Source organism: Arctopsyche grandis, chromosome 1, assembly GCF_051622035.1.
Source record: "Arctopsyche grandis isolate Sample6627 chromosome 1, ASM5162203v2, whole genome shotgun sequence".
NCBI lineage: Eukaryota > Metazoa > Arthropoda > Insecta > Trichoptera > Hydropsychidae > Arctopsyche > Arctopsyche grandis.
Window position 1 is genome coordinate 2,658,941 of NC_135355.1, and position 27,243 is coordinate 2,686,183.

A 27,243-nucleotide genomic window follows, 5' to 3' on the forward strand; every position below is an offset into this window, starting at 1 on the left:
CTTGACACGGCGAAGCGCCGTAAGATGGAATATTTTGGCCACATTATTCGCGGCCCCAAATATCACCTTCTACAAACAATCATAGAAGGGAAAAGTGGCTTGGGAGAAAGAAGCTCTATTGACTCCGGAACATCGAGTCATGGATGGAACTCGGTCTCAAAAAGTTATTTCGGCTTGCCCATGATAGAAAAGAATTCGCACGGGCCATAAACGATATCTGCCTATGGTATTCGCCTACGTCCGAATACGGATTCGGCATAAGAAGAAGAAGAAGAAATTGAATCGCCCTATCTATATTGTTTTATTTTAGATTTGGTACAGACGCATTGTGTTAAAATATTGCGCAATTTTTTATAATAAAGCTATGAATGTCGATATAAATGGTTGTTTTATTTGGGGGGGGGAGGGTTAGGGTGGCCCCGTAGGTAGCCCGAAACTTATGGCAGCCGTACATTAGTAACCAATGATTGAATTGTTTTATTTTGTACAAACAGAGAGATAAATTGAAAGAAGGCTCTGGCCGTAGTAAGCGGTGTTAAGTCGACGGATCGATGAAGCAGCAGTTGGCAGCTCCGGTCAGTGGCAGTGGCAGTGGCAGTGGGTCGCTTGATCGCGGCTGGTCTGTGATTGGTGTTTGGAGTGTGGAGAGTGGAGAGAGGTGACAGGCTCTGCCCGGGAGCTTCTTTCGAGATGTCGGCGGGCACCGGAGCCGCCTTTCGGTGGCTAGAGTTGCTCGAGCAGGAGTTTGACACGGCCTACGTTCGCCTCGACACGGCGCTGGGTAATCCACATTACTCACATATTCATTCAATACTGCATGTGACATTTGTTCAATACGCAACCGGCCTGTCGAATCTTCATGCGAAATGCGTCACCTTTGTGTTCGCGTCAGAACTTAGTCCTTAAGCGAAACTAGACCTTATGCACGCGGTCATAAGAGTCAATATCGAATGCCGCCTTCTATATGTCAAATTACATTTGTCTTCAAATGCCATATCTACTAGGCAGTGTTTCTCAAAGTGAAACATTTATTTATTTATTTTTGATCTAGACCAGGAAGGCCTAACAGGTAACCCCATTGCGCCTTCCTGCCCATTATATTATATTGCACATTTTATTATATTATAAGTATTAAACAAAGTAAATACACCCACAGAGACATCTACGGTCAAATTTGTAAATTTGCAGCGTTTTTAAACAATTCAATATATACATATCAATTAACATTCACAGATTCATGTATAGGTAGCAGCATTTTATACAATTTAGTGAAATTCGAGATTTGCGAGAAAATGGATAAGGTTGCCAATTTTTTGGAACCGTTTCAATGAGAATCAGATAAATTGGCAAACTCTGATAGGAAACGATCGACCTGGAATCACAAACCAGTGGGATTTGAACCTGTGACCACTTTCCTTAAAGCATTATATGCTAACCAATGGTCTATTCTGCTAACCAATGGTCTGTTTTGCTGCAAACTATGAAAACACTCGATAGCTAAGCGTCCTAGTGTTATACTATGTGACTACTTATATGATATTTGGGGGTTCAAAGTTATGAGTGAATGCTGATGTTTTCGATTGTAATGTTTCAGGTGAAATAGATGCGGACGATCCCGAAGTGGCGTATGCCATTCGCCAAAAAATGGCAGCACTCAGTTCGTGCTTTGCACAATTGTCTCACAAAGCTCAAACCATCTTTCAGAATAGCGCTAAAGTAGAGGTAAGTCCTTTGAATCTCTTTCGATACGATAGAACGGCGAAGATTTTTGATAATATTTAGTAAAGTATGTATAGTACACTTTTCATGATGATAATACTCGATAGTACTGACAGTAAATGTTTTATTTTAATTGCTAGGACGCCCATGATCATTAATATATTTTTTGATAATTTATTAAGTTTATTTTTTTTTATTGTTGGAACAATTTATTGGTGCTACTTTTGTATGCGGTCTAACTTTGAATCGCAGTCGACTATTTTTTTTTATTTGTATCGTAGCAAAGACCTGTTTATTATAATTTTTGTTTTTTCCTGCCGCCCCATAATGTTGTCGAAGAATTTCTATCAAAATATCGTCAGCAGCTGAGAAAATACCGACCCTAACAACCGAATCTTAAATGAATAGGCCAACCCTAATTTAACCTAACCTAACCTGACCTTTAAATAAATAGGTATTGGCTGCTAAGATATGTTTTATTTTATTTATCAATATTTTCACAAAAAAAAAACATCTTAGCCGCAAACACCTATTTATTGAAGGGTCAGGTTAGGTTAGGTTGAGTTAGGGTTGACCCCCTATTCATTTAAGATTAGGTTGTTAGGGTCGGTATTATTCAGTCTCATATTAAAGTAAAAACGTGAAGGTAGATCGCATACTTAAGTAGATATGTGAAGGTAGACCGCATACTAAAGTGACACCAATTATCAGTAGTCCTGATTATTTAAACTTTTATTTGTTTTACTTACAATTCTATAAAATTTGATATTTTGGTTTATCAAATTGCTTAGTCGAAATTCATTTAATGGCTATTTTTAGGTTTTGCATTATTTTCTTTATTTTCTCCTTTTTTTTTTGAATATATTTTTATAGCTGGTGCGCTACGTTATACCAACTTGTAATATCTCGAGACTCGTTTTATCAACTTTTCGCCTCCTTAACAGTATGTTGGCGGCCGCTGACTCATATTTGTATCATGTTGGGTGCACATTCAAGACTGCGCGAACTGTTTCAGTCCGCTGATATATTTTTGTATCTCGTTTTCGTCAATCGTTACTGGCCAATGATACAATTTTGTATCACGTTTTCATCATAAACGTAAACGTGATACAAACAAATATCAGCGGACTGAAACAGTTCCCACAGTCGTGAATCATATATGTATTAGCGGTCAGTAACTGTTGTGCACCCGACATGATACAAATATGAGTCAGCGGCCATCATTGTGTTGAACAGTTTGTATATTACCTATGTATATAAAAAAAATTGTATACACGTATTTAATATCTTTAATATACGAGACATATTGTGGTATTAACATATGTACCTTTGAAATATTAAAAAAAAAAAATTAAAAAATCAATTCTTGCTGTATTTTTTTAATATATTAGTTAGTGTTTATCTTGTAATGTAAGTATTTTATTATGTTAAGTATTTTCGTGTGCGTTTTGAATATATATTCAAACTCGACGACCAAATACACTGAAAAAGTTGGGAAAACGAGTCTTGAGATATTGCAAGTTGGTGGAACCTTTTATAGTTTGTGTCGATTGTGTTTGAAAGTAAAAAACTCAGAGATACAAAACAGTTTCGAATTGAATTAAACAAAGATCAAAATTGAACCATTTAACGTCTGCATAAAGATCTGATGAAAGATTTTTCATAAATTTTGTATTGAGTCAATTTGAAATTAAGGTTTTAACAAATCATTGAATATGTTATATTTTAAAGATAATGAATGGATAAGATTTGATTTCAATAGTAATTGTTTTTGTTTCATTTTTATATTTCAAGAAAATATACTTTTTTAATAATGAAAAAAAAAATTGCTTTTGTACCAAAATCATTAAAATATTAGATTTGATTTCAATGGAAATTGTTTTTTTTTTTTCATTTTCATATAAGAAAATACTTTTAATTATGCAAAAAATTACTTTTTAAAATATAAAATTTGATTTCCATAGTAATTGTTTTGTTTCATTTTCATATTGAAAGAAAATAGACTTTTTAATCACGAAAAAAAATTGCCTTTGAACCAATATCACTTAATAATTTTGGAAATAATAAAATAACTAAACCAAAATCAACCGGAATCATTTTTGTTTGTATCCCTGATGAAGATCATGAAGTGTTGAGAATGCAGCGTGAATGAGCCAATATTATTATCATTTTCATTTCATTAATCAGCTATTTTTATTTTGAATGTTTTTAATTGTTTGTTTAAAAAAAATATTATATTATTTTCTTATTTTTCTTATTGTATGTTTATATGTATTAAAGAATTATTTATTATTTTGTTCAATAAACATTGACAACATATACATTCTTTTATTTATTTATTCCATTATTCTATAATTCAGTTTGCATGTTCATTATACATTTTTACGATAAAAAAAAAAAACAATTTTATTTATTTAAATTATACATGTTCGATTGCAAAAAAAAACACATTTTTTCGTATAAAACTTAAAATATAGTGCCATTTAAATTATAAATAAATTATTTCTAATGTCTATAATATATTGAATTTATAATATTTACACACTGAACGTCTTTTAAATACTTAAGTTATTAAAATAATATTTTTATAATGATCATGTGGCACTAGTGACAACGATTTGGTAAAGAATAACCAACGATACAAAGATCGCTTACAAAATACAAATCATAGAATGATTTCACTGGCTTATATTTATATTGTACATACTTTCTACATATACTTGATAAATCTACCTTTCTATATTAGCATAAATAATTAAAAATGGTATATTTGAATAGTAATTCGGTATTATAAGTATTTCGGCGAATCGGCTTCACCGCCGTGTTGGTTTCTATTTTGAAATTTGGTCCGTTCGTGTCTTCTGTTGTGATTTTCGTTCGGACCTTCGGTGCTATACTCCTCCGTACCTTTCTCTTTGAATTTAGATCCGTGGAAGATTCTTTTCTCCATTTCTTCCGGAGACGGGTCCTCTTCGGACGGTTCCAACGTAATCTGATTCAACTTGTCGATCAGTTCTTTAGGCGTTGTGATATTGACCAGACTGTTGTGCCTCAATTTGATCTCCGTCTCTTCGTTTTCTAAATCATCGCTCTCGAAATAGTCATCCTTTTCTTCGAATTGAATGACGGATTGATGTAATTTCTCCACCGATTGAGAGAGCTTTTCAACCAATGCGATGATTTTGCTGCTTTGATTTTTGCTCAACGTCGATATGCTCTCCAGAAGCGGAGATTTGTTTGCAAAAATAGTTTGTAATTCAGATCGGATCCCTTCTAAGACTACTTCCGTGTCGAAATATTTAACGTCTTCGGTTTGCTCGTCTCCGTATGATAATTGATCTCGCAAGTCCTGTAATGATTTTTGAATGTTTAATGTCTTCTGGTTTTAATCGTGTTGTGATGAGATTTTTCTTACCTGAAGGAATGTTATGATCGTCTCCAGCTTCCGGTTGGATTCTTGGTTATGTTTGGTTGAATCTCGATGTACACAGTCGTTGCCGACTGTCGCTACGGCTTCTATTAGATTCTTGTTTTCTTTCACCGACAGCAGTGCAGCGTTGTTGACTCGGGCCACTGCTTTGGCTATGTGAGCATCGTGAGCTTTGATAGACTCCTGGATGTTTTGCAACTTGTCAAATGTTTCAGAAAATCTATAAGTAAACACATTGAATGTTGTACTAAGTGGTTGTCTACAGTCTAAGTTATACAACTATGAAATTGCATACCAAAATTTGCCAAACAACCCCAACCACTGAGAGTAGGGAAGTGCATACTTACTTTTTGATGAAGGAATCGAGCATTTTGCCGAAGAATTTCGTCAATTCCGGGTCTTCGAGCTGAGTGCGGTGATAAGTCTCCAGGAATAGGTCCTGCTTCAGCATGAATCTTTCGAACTTCATATCTATGCTCTGGTCCGATTCGGCCAATTTGTGTTGGATCATGTTGCTCAAGCTCTCCATCGTGACGTTACCTAGAATTGCACCGAGTCAATATTGTGCACGCAGTTGTGTACACATTCTAATTATAACACTTGTTCAATTGATAGTCCGGACTAGAGTCATCCGCTTACATTGTTGGAGATGCGGAGCGGGCGTCGGCATCAGACCCTTCCTTGTCATTTGCATCATCAGGGAGCGTATTCCGTCTTGGGTCTCTCTCCGAGTTGCGTTCGTCAGGGCCATGGAGTCTTTAGACAGGACCATGGCGTCCCTGGTCAGGGCCATGGAGTCTTTGGTCAGACCCTCCAGCATCATGGACCGTCTCGACAATTCATTGTACACGTACGATATCTAATCAAGAACAATTTAAATTAATTCATTAAAGGGTTAATACGACCGCTTCATTTAATTATATGTTTTGGACTTAACCAGCACGATTCACTGATTGGTCTAAATCAGTGAGTAAATAATCTCGTGTTGACTCTGTCTATGCTTGCTTTTCAATTGTTCAAAGCTTTTTTTTTTTTTGGACTATACAATGGAATAAATGAAATATGTAATATTGAACTGCAGTTGACCTATGTATGATAATTCTTTTGATGTTATTATTGAATTTATGCTAATTTTAGTACTTTTGTGTGTCACCGGTACACATTGAGTCCAAAATAAACTTACTAGTTCGGTTTTAGCAATAACCGTGTACATTCAGCTCTGTATAGCATATGTTAACCCAGATTGAACCGTAAATAATAAGAAAAATCAGGTGAATAATGTTATATGAATACATTGAATGTATTCGTAATAATTAATAATAGTTGAAACAACCGTCTGATCGCATTTATTACGACTTGGTTGGTCTGTGTTGCCACTCTTAACCTTTCCACCGCGTACGACTACTATACATGTCCTAGCGAACATGCCCTCAGCGCGCGAGACTCGCATAGATGTCTTGGAAGTTCCAACCTGAATAAGAGCCGTCTATTGTGTTAACATTTTATAACTTGGTTGAAAATATTACTAAATGTATAATTTACCAAATTCAATAGATGGCAGTAGTCAAAAAAAATAAATATAGGTTGTAAAATTCAAAAAAATATTACAACCTATATTTATAGCCGAAAACGCAATAGCAAAATCCGCAAAAAAGCAGCCGCGTACAGGGCATGTTCGCTAAATTTGGTGACGCGGGCAAAGGGTTAAGCATGCATCAGTGGTGCTTCAAGAAAACGCACACTGACAGAAGGCTCGCAAATCGCTACTACTTATTAAAATTAGTTACTATTACTATGTTACCGGTAATTACCTATGCTGAAATGTTGGCGATTTACCGGTAAATTGGTAAACTGGTGATGCAATCTCTAGATATTAAGTCGCTATCCATATAAGCTTATATACAATTGTATGTCTGTATTTAAGTACTTGATAAGATTATTCAAAGAAAGACTCACACTTTTAATAGTATAAGGAATATCAAATATTATGTTGGAATAAAAACTATTGTAGGTGGTCACAATATATGTATGCAGAATATCAATATTTCGAATCATAGAAAACTAGTGGTTTCACCCGGCTTCGCTCGGTTTTTGTAATATAAACAGCTTAAACGTGGCAAAACAATCTAATAGTAAACATTCATTTGTTTTTTTTTATTAAATTTATTTGAATCGAAAAAAATAATATTCAACGATATCGATATCGTCGTCATAGAAACTTTGATTTGTTTTCGATGCTCCCAAACAAACCTTTAAACCTAACATACATATATATAAAGTCTCTTTCGAAATTATATATTAGAATCAGAGCTCACTTGTGTCTAGTCAAAACCGCTCGGTACATAACCGCCCCGACATTACCGCGCGGCGACAAAACCGCGCCAGAATATATGAAAACATTAAAATCTAAATTTCGACATACATTTACCAATACCATATTTGTTTTTATTTTTTAAACTTTTACATTAAAATGGTATTGTGGAAATATAATACATACACATGTACACACATTCACTTAATTCCACCGTATGAATAATCTTATAAATTTTTAAATATGTAATACAAAAATATATTTTTTTTATTGAGATCACAGTTTAAATTTAACGAAAAAAAATAACGTAGATATGTTACAATCTATGGAGTCAATGTACATTGGGGGCGACCATGTCTTAGTTACAATAAACGAAGTTTTTTTATTTTAATGTAATGGTTTGAGAAATAACAAATATGGTTTTGGTAAATGTATGTCGAAATTGATATTTTAATTTTTTCATATATTTTGGCGCGGTTTTGTCGCCGAGCGCTTTTTGCTGGGGCAATTTGTCGGCGCGCGGTTTTGTCGCAATTCCGTACAATGTCTATTCGTACGGAAATATTCCACATATTGCGAATGGAATATACACGCATTCGTTTGTGGTTCAATACAAATTCATCTAAATATGAATCAAAACGGGCACGCGTTGCGCCAAATTGACGCCTCATCTTTCTTTTCACACACACATCCACATATTTTCCACATTTTGCGTATGTACATATTTCACTATCATTTGGATCCACGAAATTATAACCACTTTTACCGGCATTCGGAATATTTCCGTACGCTGCCCAAACATCCGAAATTATATGCAAACCAGGCAGTATATGTCGGAGTATTTCATCAGGTAAAAGTCGAGTTAATTCAGGGCACGGCAATACTAGAGTAGTCGCAAAGAGCAACCAATCACAGGAAGGAGCGGGTCCACCGAGCCTAGAGGGTCCGCCCTGTCGAGAATTCCGACTTTTACCTATAATGTATTTCTTAAATTTCGTTATTTTGTTAAAAGATTGAAATAATTCAAAAGATTTACAATTTCAAATTTCATCTCTGTAGTGGAAGCACTGTAATTGCTGGTTGTAAATAATAATATGCATAAAATTTTAAGATGGATTTGATTTCGTAATACGCAGTTACATATTTTATTAGGATTTATCTCACTTTTACGTCGATTCTGAGATAACTGGTTTTTATTTCGTTTTAAATAAGACGACAATCGTAACTGACCGGTAATAATCGATGCAAATGCCGTCTCGTACATTTTTAATCATGATTCTTTAACGGTATTACATATAATTATTAATTATGTGTGTAAATTAAATTACCTTAGCCGTAATAGTGGACGCCTCTTTGGAGAAGGTTGCTGTGGAATCTTGCTGCATGATGTTCGGTCGCATTTGAACATACGGATACCTGTGTTCGGCCTGTAATTAATAATTATTGTTGTGTTTAATAATTAATAATTAAGTCAACGTTTCGAAACAGGGAATCAGACCCGACGCTAGAATCGGTTCGATTCCGAGAATTTCTAAAATTGAAGCAATTCGTACACGCATTTAGATCTTTGACATTCTGGCTAACTATTCAGGTTAACTCGGGTTAAGATATCTTGGTCGTTGGAAAAGAGGACACCCAATACTGTTAATGGATGAAAATACTTGAATGAATTCATGTAACATTTTAGTACTATTTTTACTTTATCTAAGTACGTAGTAACAATAGATGAAGTTTTGTAATCATGCGAAAATTCGAACGCGAGATTTTGACTGATTCCAACTCAGAATCGATCACTGGTTGCGTTTTCATGATCTAGAAAAAATGTGTGTGTGTCTGTGTATTTTGGGGATTTTTTGAAAACCGTTAGGGCTGGGCCGCACCGTGCAACTTTGTCGGACGACTTGTTGCGCTATATGAAAAAATGTATGGTGTGGTCGCCCTCAACCTGCATGCATTGGTGTGGTCGCCCTCAACCAAGTTGTTCGCGAGTGGAGCGGTGCGGCCCGGCCCTTAAGGTCTGACCGCACTATACGACATCCGAACGATCCGACACTTCAAAACAGTGTGTGACAATATTAGGTAAACCGCAATTGAACGACAGCGATGCGACACTACGCAGTAAATTATGTCAATCATTCGTTCGGTACCTCGGAGCAAGATGGACGAAACGGACGCTATTATAGTATCATTGATATGCGAGGACGAAGAACAATTGAGAAAAACCAAAAGATTATGGCTACATGCCATTTCAAAGTCACGATATGAAGAAGGAGAATAATTGTCGCAAGCCAACCCCCACTCAACGACCTTGCATCACGTCGTGAACGACACCTTGCGTTAAAGTTGGTCGAAAAGTCAACTTTGACGCAAGGTGTCTTTCTACGTCATGCGACTGTCGCGCAGTGCATTATGTCTCATACAATTTCATACAAATAATATTTGGTCGCGTACTGTTGTGAAGTGTCGGATCGTTCGGTTGTCGCATAGTGCGGTCAGACCTTAAGTCCTATCGAACTGAAACTTAGTATCGACTATTGAAATTCTTATCGACACGACGTTAATTTTTTTCAAATTTTTAAGTTGACTAGAAATGGTACCTCCCCTTATAGGTGTACTCTTTTTTTATAAGTTTTTGAATTCAATTATCTCCCAAACTGAATCGGACTGAAATTTTTCTACATGTAATAAAAATTATAATTTTTATAACCTTATATTTTTTGAATATTTTTATCTAACCGAAGTATTACTTTTGCTCTATATAATCGAGGTTTTTTTATTTTTTTTATCAGAAACCTTTTGATTTATCGAACTGAAATTTCATATCTAAAAGTTTGAGCTTAATACCAAGTTATGTATAAAATTTGGTAAGCATCGGTCAACCGGAAGTGGCAGTTTACTTTTGTTCGATTTTTCTTCCACTATTTTTTTTCGACCCCTTAAACATGTGTGCTCTTCACGAAAAAATATAATTCTTGTATTAATGTGATGAAAATAAAAAAAAATCACTAAATTTAATTAACCGGAAGTGGGATTTTTTGCTCCTAGAAAGGTTAAAAATGTTGTGCCCACTATTCTGTCCACCCTGTTGTGTACACCCCTGAACGTATCAAGCTGAAAATTTATATTTGTATTCTTTGGTAATTGGACTATTCGTCACATTGGGGTGGTCACAAAGACAATTTTTGCCATGAAAATCGCGAATACACAATATTTGGCACTCAAGTTATCGTTACTATGATAGTTATCGTTAGTATGATGGACTTTTCGGCTGCCAGATGTTCCGTTATAGAGATTTTAGTGACTTTGTGACGAGTAATTTGTGACCAGTAATCACCGAACCGTATTCTTTATGTACGAACTTAGAGCTGATAAGGTTTTGGTCAGTAAAACATTGTGTATATATACCCACAAATATTGATATTTGAAGAATATTTGAATATAAAATTAGATTAATTAAATAAAAAAAAATTAATTTAAAAATAAATTGTAATATCTAGAAATTTTATATATACCCACAAATATTGATATTTGAAGAATATTTGAATATAAAATTAGATTAATTAATTTAAAAAAGATTAAATTAAATTAAATTAGATTAATTAATTTATCAGCTCTAAGGAAGTAGTATTTTTTTTAATACAATATTTCATTATTTTATTTCGACCTATTAAATTAATTTAATCTTCTTGATATTTATTAAGTATAATACTGATAATAATACTTAAAATAGACGGAAATAAAATAAAAAGAGAAAATACATAAACTTAACTTAAAAAGGGAAGAACTTCACAAACTGATTTATTTTAAGGAAAATCATCAAATTTATTTTGTTTTCTTTGTATTAAGTTCATTAATATATATATTTTTTATTATTTTTATTTATATGTATATTCATATTAAAAGGTCTTAAACCTTTACCATTACTAGAAGCTATTAATCCATTGGATAGACCATTTACTTTAATGTGCGATAACTTGATTTATTGCCTGTATTGCACACACAAGAGACATGGCGCGCACTGAGACACAAAGTTCTATCACCTGCGGAACACGGAGACACAACGCGCACGGAGTCACATAAGTTTGACCACACGGAGATACGAAGCGTTCACGGAGACACCTGTATGTCTCCGTACGTGGAGATGTGTTCTAGTTTTGATGCAGTTCGATGCAAAGCTATACTTTTTTATATACTTGTGTGGAAAAATCCGGTCGGACGGAGATTTAAGGCCTCAAAAAGAAGTCCTTTCCGTGGGAAAGGGAACGTTTTAAAGTTGAAAAAATTGTTTTAGTGTTGCACAGCTGGACGCAAATGATCCTTACGCTATTTCTCTGGATGTTCAATTAGCCCGATCCGTTCGTTTTAATTGGTCGAAGACTTTCTTTAATTATCGTTTTGAGATGCGTCGTTTGGATTTTAGAGTGCCCGCATGGTGTTTCTTATCTCTTTGAATAAATTGAAGAAAAAAAAAAGAAGTTGCCGAATTTTCCTCGTCCAATTTAATAATTTGTGACGATTCGTGTGGAATCGCTTAATAAAGTGGGCAAATTTTAATTGAGCCTCAAAACGGAAACGTCTCAATCACGATAATAACTTTGATAGCTATGTTTTGATGTCTTTGAAGTTATGAGAGATAAATTGCCCAACTTTTGATTAGATAAAGTTATTTTTTTTGTAAATAAATAAAAAAAATTAGATCACATTTGCATATAACTGTTGGCAGTAAGGAAAAATAGGCGATTCCTATTTGTCAACTAAGATGTTCTGACCAATAAGAATCACGCATATTGAAGCGTATTCATAATAAAGCTTTTCAACCAATAGGAATTGAGATTTTGAGCTACTTTACTGCAAAGGCCCCTGAATATAAAATATAGAAGTTACGCACGATTAAAGTGGAACTTCACTTAGAAATCCATTTTTTGTTATTGTTTTGGCATATAATTTGAATTTAAAATGACGAAATAATGATATATTGATGTCTATGTTTAGCACCGAGAGGTTACCGGGTTCGATCCCGTGCTAACCTTTAATGCTGCTGGTCAGACTTGGATATTTGTGACGCCAAATCGACCGTTTTTTATCAGAGTTTACAAATTTATCTGATTTCATTGTTGAAACGGTTCCTTCATCAAATTGGCAAAAGCCATCTTACCCGCTATGTCACAAATACCCGAATTTGATTTAAGTACAATATGTATAAAAATATGTACAAGTCTAAATCCATAGATTTCTCTATGGATTAATTAATTATTTGTAATTTAGGGGTTTTCAGCCTTCGAAATACAGTGATTTATGTAATAAATAAATGCAGCAATGTTTGTAATTAATTGTCTAGGAAGCTGCATTGAGGTTTACCTGTTAGGCCTTGCTGGTATATGTATATATATATCTATGTAGAATAAAATATAAGTATTTATATATTTGTAATGACAATGTTTAGTAAAGTAAATGCGACTAACCGGCAATTTAATTTATGAGAGAATTTTATTAACGTTGCGTGCAAAAATTCACATTATATAACTCGTTTACAAATGTACTAATCATGCGATGAAAAGTCAAATATTTTTCTGCATATTTAAATATTAAATGACTTTTAATCAATACTCAGTTACACTTTGCTATAAATATAATTTGATTAAATAATAGTGTGTATATAAAAAAAAATACAAACCTTGTGAAAGTCAAAGCCTTGCGTGCCGTCTCTGGGACCATTGTTGACCTTAGTCGCGTCCCGTCCTGTCCGAGTCGCCTGGGCACCACCTGGCTGTTAACAAATATGACGTGTGAATGGTAATTTATGCTAATTGGTTTAAACTAGCTCGGAAAATCGGATTTTACGGGTCGTCACGAATAAAGCGAACGGCGTTTGTGCGGAAATTGCGTGAAATGCGCGTGACACGATTTATGATTTCGCGTCGCTTCACTATGTACGCACTATATACATAAATGCGGTTCATATTTATTGCATAGCTGAAACGATTTGCGTTTCCGACTGTATATATTATAATAATTATCTATTTGCGGAGATATGCTGGAATAATGTCTGGTGTTGTTAGTATGAAGTGTTTTGATATATGTGTGTATGTAAACCCTTTTCACTCGTGAGACTTTTTAGTTTCGTGTTATTTTTTTTTGTACTAGGCCAAGGGCTACTTCAGTTCACCCACTTGCTTTTTATCGTATTTAAGTTTTTACTTTGGAGCGAGTCTAGCTAATTTATCGTTTTAGCGTCCTATATGATTGGACTGGTTTAAAGTCTGGACCGTTTTATGTGTCAATCGCTGTAGTTTAGTGAGTGGCGAGTTGCGACGCCTATCGATTGTTTTTGAAAGTATAACTTCTGCTTGGCCTATGAATTTTAGTTGCGCCTTCGGTATTTGTGTGGAGTCATGGAAGAGGAACGTGTTTGTGGATAGCAGTTGTAAAATCTCTATTATTCTACATTTACAGCTTGAAAGTTAACATTTCTATCATGCGTAGATTAACATTCTGTGTTTTTATAACTTTCTTTCATCTTATAAGGCGAGATTTAAACTGAATTCATCTTGTTATGGAAAAGTATATGGAAACTTTCGACATTGGAAACCTTATTAAGTTATATCATATCAAAGCCTCAAACTAATCAAAATTGACGCACTGGGACTTCCCGCTGAGATAAAGTCTCATAAACACTAACAAGCTGACAACAACAGGAGGGCAAACTAATTTTAGCTTGGAATCATAACAATATTGAAGTTGATTATGATTTTATAAGCCTAGTTACGGTAAACTAGCCCAGGATTTGAACTCACGACCTTTTTATTGACAAGCCACCACTTTACTAGTGAGTTAAACCGTGGCTTATTATAGCCAGAAGCATAGCTCGTTGGTTGCGTTGGTAGGCAGCAGTTTGGCTTAATGGTAGCGTATATATTTAGCACCACTGCGATCGCTGGTTCGACTCGCCAAACTGCTGGTTAGATTTGGGGGCTTTGTGACTCCAAATCGATCGTTTCTCTATCAGAGTTTGCCAATTTTATCTGATCGTTGTTGAAACGATTCCTGAAAATTAGTAATAGATCATTTCCTGTTGTCACAAAAATGTTTGTGTATAATTTGTAGAAATTATGCACAGAAATCTGAAATCTATAGATGTACCTATAATTTCGTGTTTATTATGTGTATAAAAATTGTAATAATAATTGTGCACAAAATCTAAAAATAATCCATAGATGTTTCTATGATTATTATTTCTGTACTTGATTAATTATTGTATTTGATGTTTATTGAACGTACTGTATACGTTGTCTGGCCATTCAACGAATTGTATACGTTGTCTGACCGTTCTCGTACACTCGTCGCATTGGAGTGATCTGTAATGACGAGTGTACATTGATTGTAATAAAAAAAAAGATACTAAGCACCGAGAGTATTTCCGTAGAGTATAATATTAATGCAGCTGCTGTAAAATAAATAAATAAATGAATAACCAGCTATTAGTATAGATCGGTGGTTGCATTAATGATAACCACCTAGAGGTTCTCGAGTGCGAGCCCTTGGTTGACTTGGATTAAAAATAATTTATTCCGAGTATTTCCGTAGTGCTGTTGGCCAGGCTTGGATATATGTGATTCAAAGTCGATTGTCTCCTATTACAGTTTGCCAAGTTATCTGATTTTATGGTTGAAACGGTTCCTTATCAAACTGCAAACCCACTGCGTCACCACTATTTGAATATGATGAAAATAAAAATTTGATCTATAAATTTATACGTACAAAGTTAATGGGTCCATCGGCTATGGTGCCTTTCTCAAGTATTGAAAAAATTCACTTTCTATGATTTTTTTAATCTACCAATAGTACACAGTCATGTTAAGAACAATTACGTATCGAAAGGGCCAAGAAGACAGATTCGAACGTGAAATTTCTATGATGGGCTTTAGATGTGATTTTGATACGGTGAAAGATTGATTATGGACTTTAGGCACGGGCACGTGTCCGAACAACCTGTTACAAGTCAGGTTTCGTCTCGGCAATGCTATGGATTTCAATGCACTTTTACCACCCACTCTTGGATAACACTCGTCACATTCGCTCATTATTTTATCCGTCAGGTTCGGTTTGACAACTTTGCATCTTCGGTGTCTCATCATCGGGTCGTTTGCTTTTGACCTTACGTACGAAGTAGAATACGTCCTACGTTGATTTCGATCTTAGCAACGGGTGATTTAAAAATAGACAAATTTGGAACTAGTTTGCATAATTTTTGGCGGTATTTAATGTCCGTTTTCAAATTTGCATATGCCGGCTGTAATATTCCACTTAATAGGGTTGTCGGTCGAAAGTAATGGGATGTGTGGAAAGTTGGCCTGAAATTGAGTTTATTTCTACTTATGTATTTAGGTATATTGCTATAGTGGATCCGATGTAGCTGGGGATTCACGGGAACCGAGCATGCTGTCGCATTCGTGCAATGTGTTGTAAGATTGAAAGGACGTAAAATGATTTCTTTAGTTTTTTAAAATAATTTGTTATTTGATTATATAATATTATTACAATATAATTCAATGCAAGGTCTTTAATATTATTACTGTAAACTTTGCTTTTCATAACATGACGTTGACAATTACTTCTACCGTTATTGTCAACGTCCAAAAAGTATAAATTTCTATTCATATAAAATACCAGTGGTTTTACCTGGCTTCGCTCGGTATTTGTAATATAAACTGCTTAAACATGACTAATCTAATAGTAAACATTTTATTAAATTTATTTGAATACTTATTTGTTTTTTTTATTAAATTGAATGTCACGAACAAACACACATATATACTAAGTCTCTTTCGAAATTATATGTATACCAGAATCCGGCGCCCGCGCCCCCGGGGACTTCGAATCCTTTGAATCGAAAAAAATCGAATTGGCGCCTATGAATCAAAATAAATCGAATGAGTTGTCTACCAACCAACCAACCAAGCTTACATATATGCAAAGTCTCTTTCGAAATTATATAAGTATATTAGATAAACGTATTCCATAAATAAATTAATAATATCGTACATACATACATATTTTATATAAAAATTTTATTAATGTAAATATTTCAAAATACGGAACACGAACTCAAAACTAAGAAAAATGAAAAGTCAACTTCTACCGACTGCTATACGCACGAACAATGTTGTATTTATTGACTAAAATGCAATGCCAAACTGAAACGAAATGTAATTGGCCATCGCGGGTCGTGTGTGAATACGATAGCATGTACATTTTACTAGATTGTCTCATGTTACAAGTTTCAAGCTAGATCGGTTCGAATATAATAGACAAATTTTGACAAAAAGAAACACCTGATCTAGATTTTGAACACATAATATAATAGTAATACAGGTAGTGCGATTCGTCTTCCAACTAATCGTACGAATGAACGAAATGATAACTTTTGTCTTTGGTCAAATCTGTTATTAATGGAAGTCTAGTTTTTTCAAAATTTCATTTGACAAAAGATTACCCAACAAAAGTTGGCCGATTTATATCTATGATAAATAAATTGGGGATGTTATGTGTGCTGTACAATGCTCAATCCATCCACCGCATCTTGATTAGCTTCATTGTTCACAGCGATTGTTAATTTTAAGCATTTTAGATCAAAATCAACAACATCATGAATTTCACGCTGCGTTAATAACATTAATTGAACATCAACAGCTACTTACACATAATATAATATAGCATACATTTGTATATACAAAAGGAGCACTCGGAATAGTACCGATCGTGTCAAGGCAGTTCGAGTCGTCGCAATAAGCCGTGTTGTAATGTATTATGATGGATTGTAAGAAACAGAAACGGTACGAAGTGGCTGTGGGTCGATTGTGTACGAATCACAACCGACCATCAATCATCAGAATGATGATAAAATGTAATATAATTTCAACGAGGGAAAGTGACCCACAGTGTGACTTGCACATTCGGTTTGTTGTTTCTTCGACGGAACTTCTGGGATAATCTTTCATATATGTATGAGTTTGCTTTATATCGGGGATTCTTAACATTTTTATATCTATGGACCCATTTTCTAGTCAGATGCGTCTACAGACCGCGTCTCAGAACAACATTTTTAAATCTATATATATAATATATAAAATTGAATGTCTGTGTGTGTCTTGAATAGGCTCCTAAGCCACTGAACCGATTACGATGGAACTTTCAGGATTTGTTGTATGCATGTCCGGGAAGATGAATGTGAAAAAAAAAACGGAAAAAAACTAAATATAATAAAACTAAGAAACTAATAATAATATTTGTAATTACGATTTTACTGACGCGAAAGTAAAGCTATCCCGCCTTCAACGCATCGTGGCGCAAGTGTGGCAATAATCGCGCCACGCCTACCTCGCACTCGAATGTACTGACCATTCAGGGCTGTACCACAAACACACAGCGGTTGGCCCACGTCAACAAATATATCTATACCTATATATAAAATTGAATGTCTGTGAAACGGGAACGAGAACGGGAACGGGAATTGCATGCGTTATTGGGGCATTGCAACGCATACCGGGTTCAGCTAGTGTATACAATAAAATTCCAACGGAAATTAGCTATATTGGTAGAAAAACCAACAAAGTACTCCATCTGTAGCGATTTTCTAACTACTAAAATGATAACCAGCAGCGTAGATTACCGGTTAGCATGTAATGCTTTCAAACCAAGTGGTCACGGGGTTCAATCCCTACTCGCTGCTGCCGGCCAGACTTTAGATATGTGACTCCAGGTCGATCGTTTTCTATCAGAGTTTGCCAATTTATCTGATTTTCATTTAAACGGTTCCGACAAATTGGCAACCTTGTCCCATTTCGAGCTTTTCAAAATTCGCCGACAGTATAAAGTGCTGCAAATTAATCCATAGTGATAAAATTAATCTAGAAATTGTTTATCGATGTTTTTAATTTGCCAGGAAGCGAAATTACCTGTTAGATCTTCCTCGTATATGTTTGTCTATGTAAAATAAAATATAAATAAAAAATAACGGAAAAACACCTTGCCCGGCGTTGCTCAAGTATGGAGGCACTCAATCTCTGAGCTCTTCCAAAAGACGTTCACTGTCTAATTAATTCTAACACGTCTTCCAATTTTTATGTTGTAATTTTATGTTTTGTGTTGAAAATTGTTAAATTTTGTAATGTACAAATGCTTGCCCGAACTTTTTTGTGTGGGAGTTCTTCGATTCCGGATTCCGGGCTCCGGAACCCTTCCACAACTCATCCACGGTGTAGGTTAGTTTTAAATTTGTGCTTTGTATAATATATACATATGTACCTATTACATAACATGTGAATATGAATACTACTGTTATTAATCTTGAATAAGAACAATAAACTGTGGTGTGGTGTTTGACAAGGCAACACGCATGTTATGCATGTTCATATATACATACATATATTGGACACCTAATCTTGATATGTAAACATAATTAACACTGTTACAAGATGAGGATAAGTAAATTAGAATTACCCAGACTTTTCGAGGCAAACTACAATTGTTTGAAGTAATTTATCCTAAGATTTTGAAATAGTTCTAGGTTAGGTCAGTATCTTCATTAGCGTTCCGTGGACCATTGGTTAAGAATCCCAATCAAATACCACTTCTGTGTGATGTTTTATGTGAATCATTTGGAGCACACTTAAAATATCTCCCGTAGAAGAGTTTCAGATAAGGTGAACCACTTAATAGAGAACAAGATAGCGATTAACCCGTCCTAAATTAGTATCGTTCGAACTTATAAACACGTAAATTAGCAATTGTGCAGATATGCCGGCTCGAATGAGCTCAATGATTCTGATTGGAATGCTATTTGGATGTTGGAGTCAAGGCGCATTGTAGTTTTAAACGATAAATATGATGATGATGATGATGATGCTTTTTATTATATTACATATATTTTGACCATCACTCTTCGTCTCCTTACTTTTGATTAACCATGAACAAAACAGTTTGATGTGGCTTGGAACAATATTGATTCTCTAAAAAGGATTTTTGAAGTGAAAATTTCTTTACGCACGTTAAATTGATTTTTATTTCCACGTGCTACTTAACTTTTGGTTTTTTTTCGTGACCTATTTTATCATATGATTGAACCACATGCTTGTAGGAAATATTTTTGAACGTGCAGATTGTATGGTTAGTGAGTGTGTATTTGCATTTGCAGATTCAAGTGCGCGAATGCGATCAACAAGCCACTAATATAGTTATAATATATTATACTAATCTTGTGCCCGTTGATATTTCAACGGGTGTTTTCCGAAAAAGAATTGATACATGAATAGTAATAATAAAAAAAAAAAAAAAAAATAAAGTTTTTATGTATAGTAATAATAAAAAAACAACAACAATTGTCGTCGTTATCGTAATCGTGACTGAAGTCGGAATTGAAGTCGCAACCGAAATAGGAATCGGGAATCGGAACTGAAATAGGAATTGAAAATCGGAATCGCAATCGGAACCGGATCTGGAATAAGAATCGGAATCGGATCTGGAACAAAAGTAGGAATCGGGAATCGAAACTGAAATAGAAATTGGAAATCAGAACTGAAATAGGAATCGGGAATCGGAACTGAAATAGGAATTGAAAATCGGAATCGCAATCGGAACCGGATCCGGAATAAGAATCGGAATCGGATCTGGAACAAAAGTAGGAATCGGGAATCGAAACTGAAATAGAAATCGGGAATCGGAACTAAAATAGGAATCGGACCAGGAACCGGAACCGGAATCGAAATCAAAATCGCAGTCGAAATCAATATATGAGCCGTTATATTTGAAATTGGCGGTTCAATTTTCAGTCCCAAAAATATTATTTCTGTTTGACTCAATTCACAAATTTTTATCACTCCTTTTATGTAATTCGATATGTCTAGAATCTTGAAAAAGCAAAATAAACGTATCACAGGCCACCAGTATTTTTAAATATTGTTAAACGCAAAACATTATATTTAATGTTTTGCGAAATATTTTTCGAAATGAAGAAAATTGAACTTATGCCATTTTCAAATATATACTCACTTACATAACTCTTGATAATTCTAATTTTTTTTCTTTGAAATCTCCATAATTGTCGCACTCGCCATATGAAAAAATACAAACATCCATTTTAAATATATTATATTTGTTTTTTGTACTAAATTTCACTTCACGCCACTGAAATCCGAATATAATATGTATACAATTATTAGCTGTTATTTATGGGATAAAATCAGTATACGAACACCATAGGAATGCTTAAATCCTTCCCTTCCTTTTAACATTACAAGGGTCGGTTTCGAGGATCGTTCAGTAGGACTTTTAAGCTTAGTCACACTAAACATATATAATATAGGATTTATTGAATTTCTAATGCGTCTTATGACACGTCCTAGAAACGTAGACATTTTGACAATCGTAAGTATATAGTGCGTTCAAAATATGTTGGCCAAGGTGATGCGCGATCTCTTCGTGGTACTCGAGTATTGATTTAATTGCGTTGGTTGAATAATGACAAAAAAAAAGTGATGGTGGGTATCAGAAATTGAATTGCGAGAAAAGGGCACGTGTAACTGTATGACGTGCCCTTTTCTTTGTATGCAAATCCCATCCGAGAATGTTAATTGCGGTTGCATCGGGTGACATCTTGCACGTCCACGTGTTGGGACTTTTAATCCTGACAGTTTGATCGTCTTATCAGATCCTTTGAATGAAAGAATCGTCGGTGCTGAAGTGAACCAGCTTGCTGATTTTAAAAGTAGAATTACGTACACTTTAGGATTTAACTTGCTGTTCTAAAAAGATTCATCTATTTTATAATTGTCACTACTTTCATGTATATTTGATTTGATTTGAGTACAACATTTGAATTAACAATAGATTAATTTATTACTATTATTATATATGTACATACATCATATGTTTACTCCAAGGCGACACATAAGGTCAGATTATTTTTATACAGTACTAACAATTTTCAAACATAACTAGGGTTGTCAGGCGTTCCGATTAATCGGGATTGTCACCAGTTTTAAGTCTCGTGTCCCGGTGTCCCGAACAAACCTCTCGGGACGCCCGAATGTCACGGTTTACTACTTTTTAAATTCCTACAGAAGTTTTTAACTTTTGTTCATAGTAATCCAGAACATAAACTATGAACAAAAAGTCGATGATAGATGAAAGAAATATAATTTCTGTGGATACTGTTGAAAGTATTCTAAAATGCATTGAAAACTATGATTTAAATTGTATGATTATCTAATTACAAAAAAAAAATACTCTTGCAAAAGGCTAAATCTAATGAAAAGTGTGTTAAAAAATATATAGATTGTAAAAACCTAGGTATAAAAAATTGTATTTTTTTGTTCATATTATTTTTTTAAATTAAGATGTTTATGGTTGCTTTGATTTTATTTTATTTAAATAGGCACACATACAAAATAATATATAAACAAGAAAGCAGTAGTGAGACAAAAAAAATAATAAATATAATAGAATTTTGTTCCTATTCGTTTGTTTATATTATATTTTCAATTGTTTTTAAATTTAATTTTTATGACTGCTTTTGTTTCTATTTAAGTAATTAATATAATTAAATTATTTAATATAAATTATTTGATTAAATTATAAATTAATTACTTGCATGAAATCTGACAACCCTAAACATAACAGGACGGTAATTGGATTATTTAAAAGAAAAATTTTGCCATGAAAATCGCGAATATGGAATATTTGGCACTCGAGATCTCGTTAGTATGATAGTTATTGTTAATATGATGGACTTTTTGGCTGCCAGATGTTCCGTTACAGAGATTTTAGTGACTTTTGGGCGAACGCTTTGTGACCAATAACCATCGAGCCAACAGGAAATAGAATACAATAGAGACTTCTATGGACAATCAAAAAAAAATTTGATACATAGCAAATTTGCGAGGAATACATTATATAGGTAGCATTTCATAAGATTTAACAAATTCGAGATGTTATAAAATAGAATTTGCGAGAAACTGAGGCTGAGAATACTAATTTATTGAATCCGTCACAATAATTAAGCTAGAAAATTCAGAAAATTCTAAGAGGAGACGGTCGATCTGTGTTTTAATAACCACAAGATTTCGCCAGCAGTGTTTGTGGCTGGAACTTGAACCCACGACCTACTATCTACCGGTATGCAATAGCTCTACCAGTGCACTGCGCTGTGGCTTATACAATATGGTACTTCGTACAAAAGTATATAGATTTTTCGTGTAATTTTTGTCGCAAGTGTTAACTGGTTGTTATTAGTCATCAGGCCACTATTTATTATTTATCATATTCAATGATATTTCTATTAAGTGATTTTAAAAGTACCGTTTGCAAAAACAAATTGGTGCTGCTGGTAGTATCTACCGGTATTGATCTATTTAAGCAATTAGTGGAATTAACTTTAATTAATTACCAATAAAATATTTACTACTACTACTTTCGTAATTAAATGTAAATTAAACGTAATTAAAAAATAATAAACCGCAAGCATTATCGACCAGCGAGTGTCAAAAACATGTTTCACGTGGAAGGGATGGTTTTAGTTTTTAAATGCTACATAAATACGTATGTATGTATGTATTCAAATACACACATAGTTGCCAATGGAAAAAAATAGGTTTCCGAAAAAATCAGAAGGTGGCGATCTATCATTGTTAAAAGTCATAAATCAATATATGTATGTTCTCAGAAATACATGCATACATAGTTTCAGATATATGTATATGTAAGTACGATATTTTCAGCATATGTATATATGTTATTTATTTATTTATTTTTTTACATATGTATATACCAGGAAGGCCTTACAGGTAAATCCCAATGCGCCTTACTGGCGAATTACAAATTACAATTAAAATTACAAATGCAGCATTTTTATTACAAGTCGTTGAATTACGAGACACTGAAAAACTCGCAAATTAACAAGACATCTATGAATTGTACATAAATTTTATTGTACATCAATCATACTTCAAATAGTGGTGACATAGTAGGTAGGAAGGATTTTTAGCCAATTTTTTTTCCGGGAACCGTTTCAACAACGAAATCAGAAAAAAAGGGCAAACTCTGATAGGAAACGATCAACCTGGAGTCACAAATCCAGGTCTGACCAACAGCATACTCATTTTAATTTGAGGCCCGGGCTCAGGGATCGAACACGGCGAAAGTATGAAGCGCCATTGTGTAGTCAAGTAAATGCGTTCGTTGGTAACCACGTTACCAGTTGGTTTATGACGACACGGCTTTGAAGATACGTTATTTGAACTCCAACTATTATGTACTTGAAACGGGAATAGCATGCCTTATGTTCAGCTAGTATTTATATATAGCATATGTATAGCCAGCAGCGTGGTCTAGTGGTGAGTGTTGTATTCTTTCGTCCAAGATGTCACGGGTTCGATTCCCACTAGATTCTCGTTGTTGACCAGTTGCTCGTTTCTTATCAGAATTTGTCAATTTTTCTGATGTTCATTGAAACTGTTCCTATAAAATTGGCTTTTCCTCTACAATTTTCTATTGCAAACCTTTATATCTCAGATATTGATTGTTATATCTCAGGTTTCGTCAGATTTCTCTCCATATACATATGTCTCTGTGGATGTTTATTGAATGTAAAATTCGTATTGTTACGTGAAAAATGTTATCGATCGTATTGTATACGATGTTTGTAATGTCTGGCCATAGATGTCAGGTATTATTTCGATTTAATAATTATGTATTTAATATATAATTTGTCGAGTGTTAATCTGTTTAGCACAATCGCCGCTTTGGAGCAATCTGTTTGGTGAGTGTGCATGATTAGTTGAAAAAAAAAACTTTATTTTAATTCGTGTATCAATTCCTTTCTGAAGCCACCCGTTGAAATCAACGGGCACAACACCAGTGAGATATGATGTTGTGTTTGAAACGGTTTTAGCGGCTGCTTTCATGAATAGCCGTAGTTTTACGTCAAAATACACATATGTACATATACATATATACTGACCTGTGAGTTCATAGTGGTCGTGTGCAACTTCTGGTGCAGTCGATTGCATGCAGACGTGGCTCGATCGGCTGCAATTTGTATTTGATGTGCATGCGATTCCAGCTTCTGACCTGCGCTCTCGACGCGCGTGCTCATCAATCTCTCCAGGCGATCTATTGACAAACAATTTAAACGGGTCTTTATAATTAATTTATATAAGACTTTAAACGAAGCCAATCAATTAGTCGCGGCTCTTCTTCGTCTGTTGTTAACGATACTGACGACATTTAACCGAAGTTCCATTTTAAAATGTCCGACTTGGGAGCTTGAAGCTTTATATTACATACATCAACGTCTATGTTGTATTCAAATATTGTAAACGAGACTTAATCGTTGGATCAGCGTTATTTTCAAATGTCTACTTTTTTTTTTTTTGTTCGTCTTTCTTCAATCTCTCCGGCGTTTGTTGCGAATGAGACTGAATCAATACAGACTAGATTTTAAACTGTCAAGACTTGAAGCGAAGGAAATAAATCAAAGTTTTTTGTGTTTCATATCAATGTCTGTGAATAGTGTTAAAATTGTAATGAATAAAAATGAAAATACTAATCTATGGATTATCACTATATGAATGGGAAATTCTAAAATGTATAAATTTATCATTAGTCATTTTCATTCGTTTGACTGTGCATTCTCTGTTTACACTACTGGTCCAAATTTTGGATGTATTTTTATTTACTTTATTTATGTATGTATGCATGTAGTACCTAGGGATTTAAATTTGCCGTCAAATTTCATAAACCAATAAACGGTAAATAATTGTTCCTACTACCGGTATTTACCGGTAAATGATTTTTTTTCCTTTTTTGTTTTGATTAAAATATTTCCTAAGCTACTCAATGGATTGGGCTGAAACTTTTTTACATGTAATAAGTATAATACAGTTCATTCATGTGTATTTTAAAAATATTTTTACCTCAACCGGAAATAATACTTTTACTCTAGAGAATCGAGGATTTTTTTTTTCTAAGAAGCCTTTTAGTGTTATGAACTGAAATTGAACATCTAGAAATTTTAACTTAACATCAAGTTATATATATATAAAATTTTGTGAACAACCGTCAACCGGAAGTGGCAGTTTATTCTTGTTTGATTTTTCTTCCACTATTTTTTTCGACTCTATTAATGTGTGGTCTTCGTGAGAAAATTCCTATATAATCCTTGTATCAATGTGATGAAAATAAAAAAAAAATCATTAAATTCAATAAACCGGAAGTGGGATTTTTCCCCTTTTAGAAAAGTCAAAAATGTTGTGACCATACGATTTTTTCCACACCCCTAAACGTATCAAGCTGAAAATTTATATTTGTATTCTTTATGTAGTGAATTAGAATTGATATGGTTTTGGTCAGAATTCATAAACCGGAAGTAGTAATTATATTTAATTATTTGATTTTTACCTTTTAAATTATTTTCATCTATCGATATGTAATGTGTATAATATTTGTAGTGATATTAAGTTAAAAAAAATTTGTACAAAATCCGAAAACCGGAAGTAGAACTTTTGTCTTGTGTTAGATTCCTTACATTTGCGCTCAATTTGTATCGAAAATGCTGTCATAGCTATTAGTATTTCATAATGCCGCCGGTATGTGTGAATGTGTCTGTACGGTTCAATATCGAAATTTGTTTTTTTATCCTTCTCATATTCCTCAAATCCATAGATAAAGTCATGGGTTGGCTACATCCGAATTTTTTTTTTGTATTCTTCACCTAATTTTTTTACATTATTCAGTATTTATTTGTTTGTCCTGTTTTTTCTTCACGAGAATTTCACAAGGCTAAGATTCAATTCCAAGATAATACATATAATTTTTTTTCTTCATGTAAAGAATTTGACGGGGTTAATTATGACCTGCCCTCGAACGACAATCCTATCTGACGATCGTTGCACAAATTAAAATAAGCGAAATATCTTTTCGTGCGCGCTTAATGTGCATTGTGCACAAAAATTGCATCGAGATAAGTGCAGGGCAAAAAACAAAACAATAATGTTACTTTCTCGGTGAGGTTCAAAAGCGAGCAAACGCACTCGGCAGTTTGTTTTACGGTCGTTTGTTTGTTTATTCTTTTTTCCTGTTCTTATTGCACTTGAAATAAATACACGCCGATTTCAACGAAGAAATTCAATCAGACGTCTGGTGTTTTTACAACAGTGACGAATTGGTGCCGATTTTAAACTTGCTAATTAAAACCGCTGCATTTTGTTCCCAAACTTCTCAAGAGCGAAAAGCTACTTTATAGCCCGACCAAATATGGACTCACAGAAAAACACAGAAACTCAAGGCTCCACCTTTATCATTGAAGGGGAGTTGCTCCCCTACCAGTTTCCCACCCTCATTTACAGAGAATCCTTAAATATACTTCGCCTATACTAAAAAGATATTTAATGCCGGCAATGGATAGCTTTTGAGTCACTCAATAATGATTTTATTGATCAGCTCGAGGTTTACAACTTCCATAGACCTTAGATTAGAACCCCTCAGCCGTGAAGGTAGTTTTATTTAAGCTTAAGTTTGGACCATTGTGGCAGTACTGGAGTCCCCAAATGCGCCAAAATGGTCGAAAAAATACGAAAAGATGAGAAAAATTAAAATATGTACATATCGTTATAATAATAGCAGATAGAGTACAAATGTCAGAGTAGGGAATGTTTTGCACATATAGTCAACACCAAAATATAAGAACCAGCCGCAAATACAAAACATCTCTGCGAGGCCCAAATGGAAG

At 34.1% G+C, this 27,243-nt stretch overlaps 2 protein-coding genes across 2 annotated transcripts in view; one reads left to right on the plus strand and one right to left on the minus strand.

Moving 5' to 3' along the window:
- The first annotated feature begins 581 nt into the window (after positions 1-581).
- LOC143911837 (uncharacterized) overlaps positions 582-27,243 on the plus strand; it is a 75,199-nt gene continuing 48,537 nt past the window's right edge. Inside the window, exons 1-2 of the mRNA XM_077430939.1 lie at positions 582-781; positions 1,595-1,722. Of these exons, the coding sequence (XP_077287065.1) occupies positions 691-781; positions 1,595-1,722 (219 nt within the window). The 5' untranslated portion in view covers positions 582-690. The remainder of the gene's footprint in view (positions 782-1,594; positions 1,723-27,243) is intronic.
- LOC143911919 (uncharacterized) lies at positions 4,033-25,684 on the minus strand. Its single transcript, XM_077431051.1, has 7 exons — positions 24,475-25,684; positions 13,135-13,227; positions 8,789-8,887; positions 5,789-6,008; positions 5,497-5,689; positions 5,135-5,369; positions 4,033-5,068 (listed from the first exon to the last, which is right to left on the minus strand). Exons 1-7 carry the CDS (start codon positions 24,607-24,609, stop codon positions 4,508-4,510), a joined length of 1,536 nt encoding a protein of 511 aa, XP_077287177.1. The 5' UTR covers positions 24,610-25,684; the 3' UTR covers positions 4,033-4,507.

Coding starts and splice junctions, on each gene's coding strand:
- LOC143911919 (XM_077431051.1), bottom strand. CDS start 24,609: ATGAGCACGCGCGTCGAGAGCGCAGGTCAGAAGCTGGAATCGCATGCA. Junction 5,690..5,788: donor CGCTCCGCATCTCCAACAAT/GTAAGCGGATGA, acceptor GTGCAATTCTAG/GTAACGTCACGATGGAGAGC. Junction 5,370..5,496: donor CTCGATTCCTTCATCAAAAA/GTAAGTATGCAC, acceptor GTTTACTTATAG/ATTTTCTGAAACATTTGACA.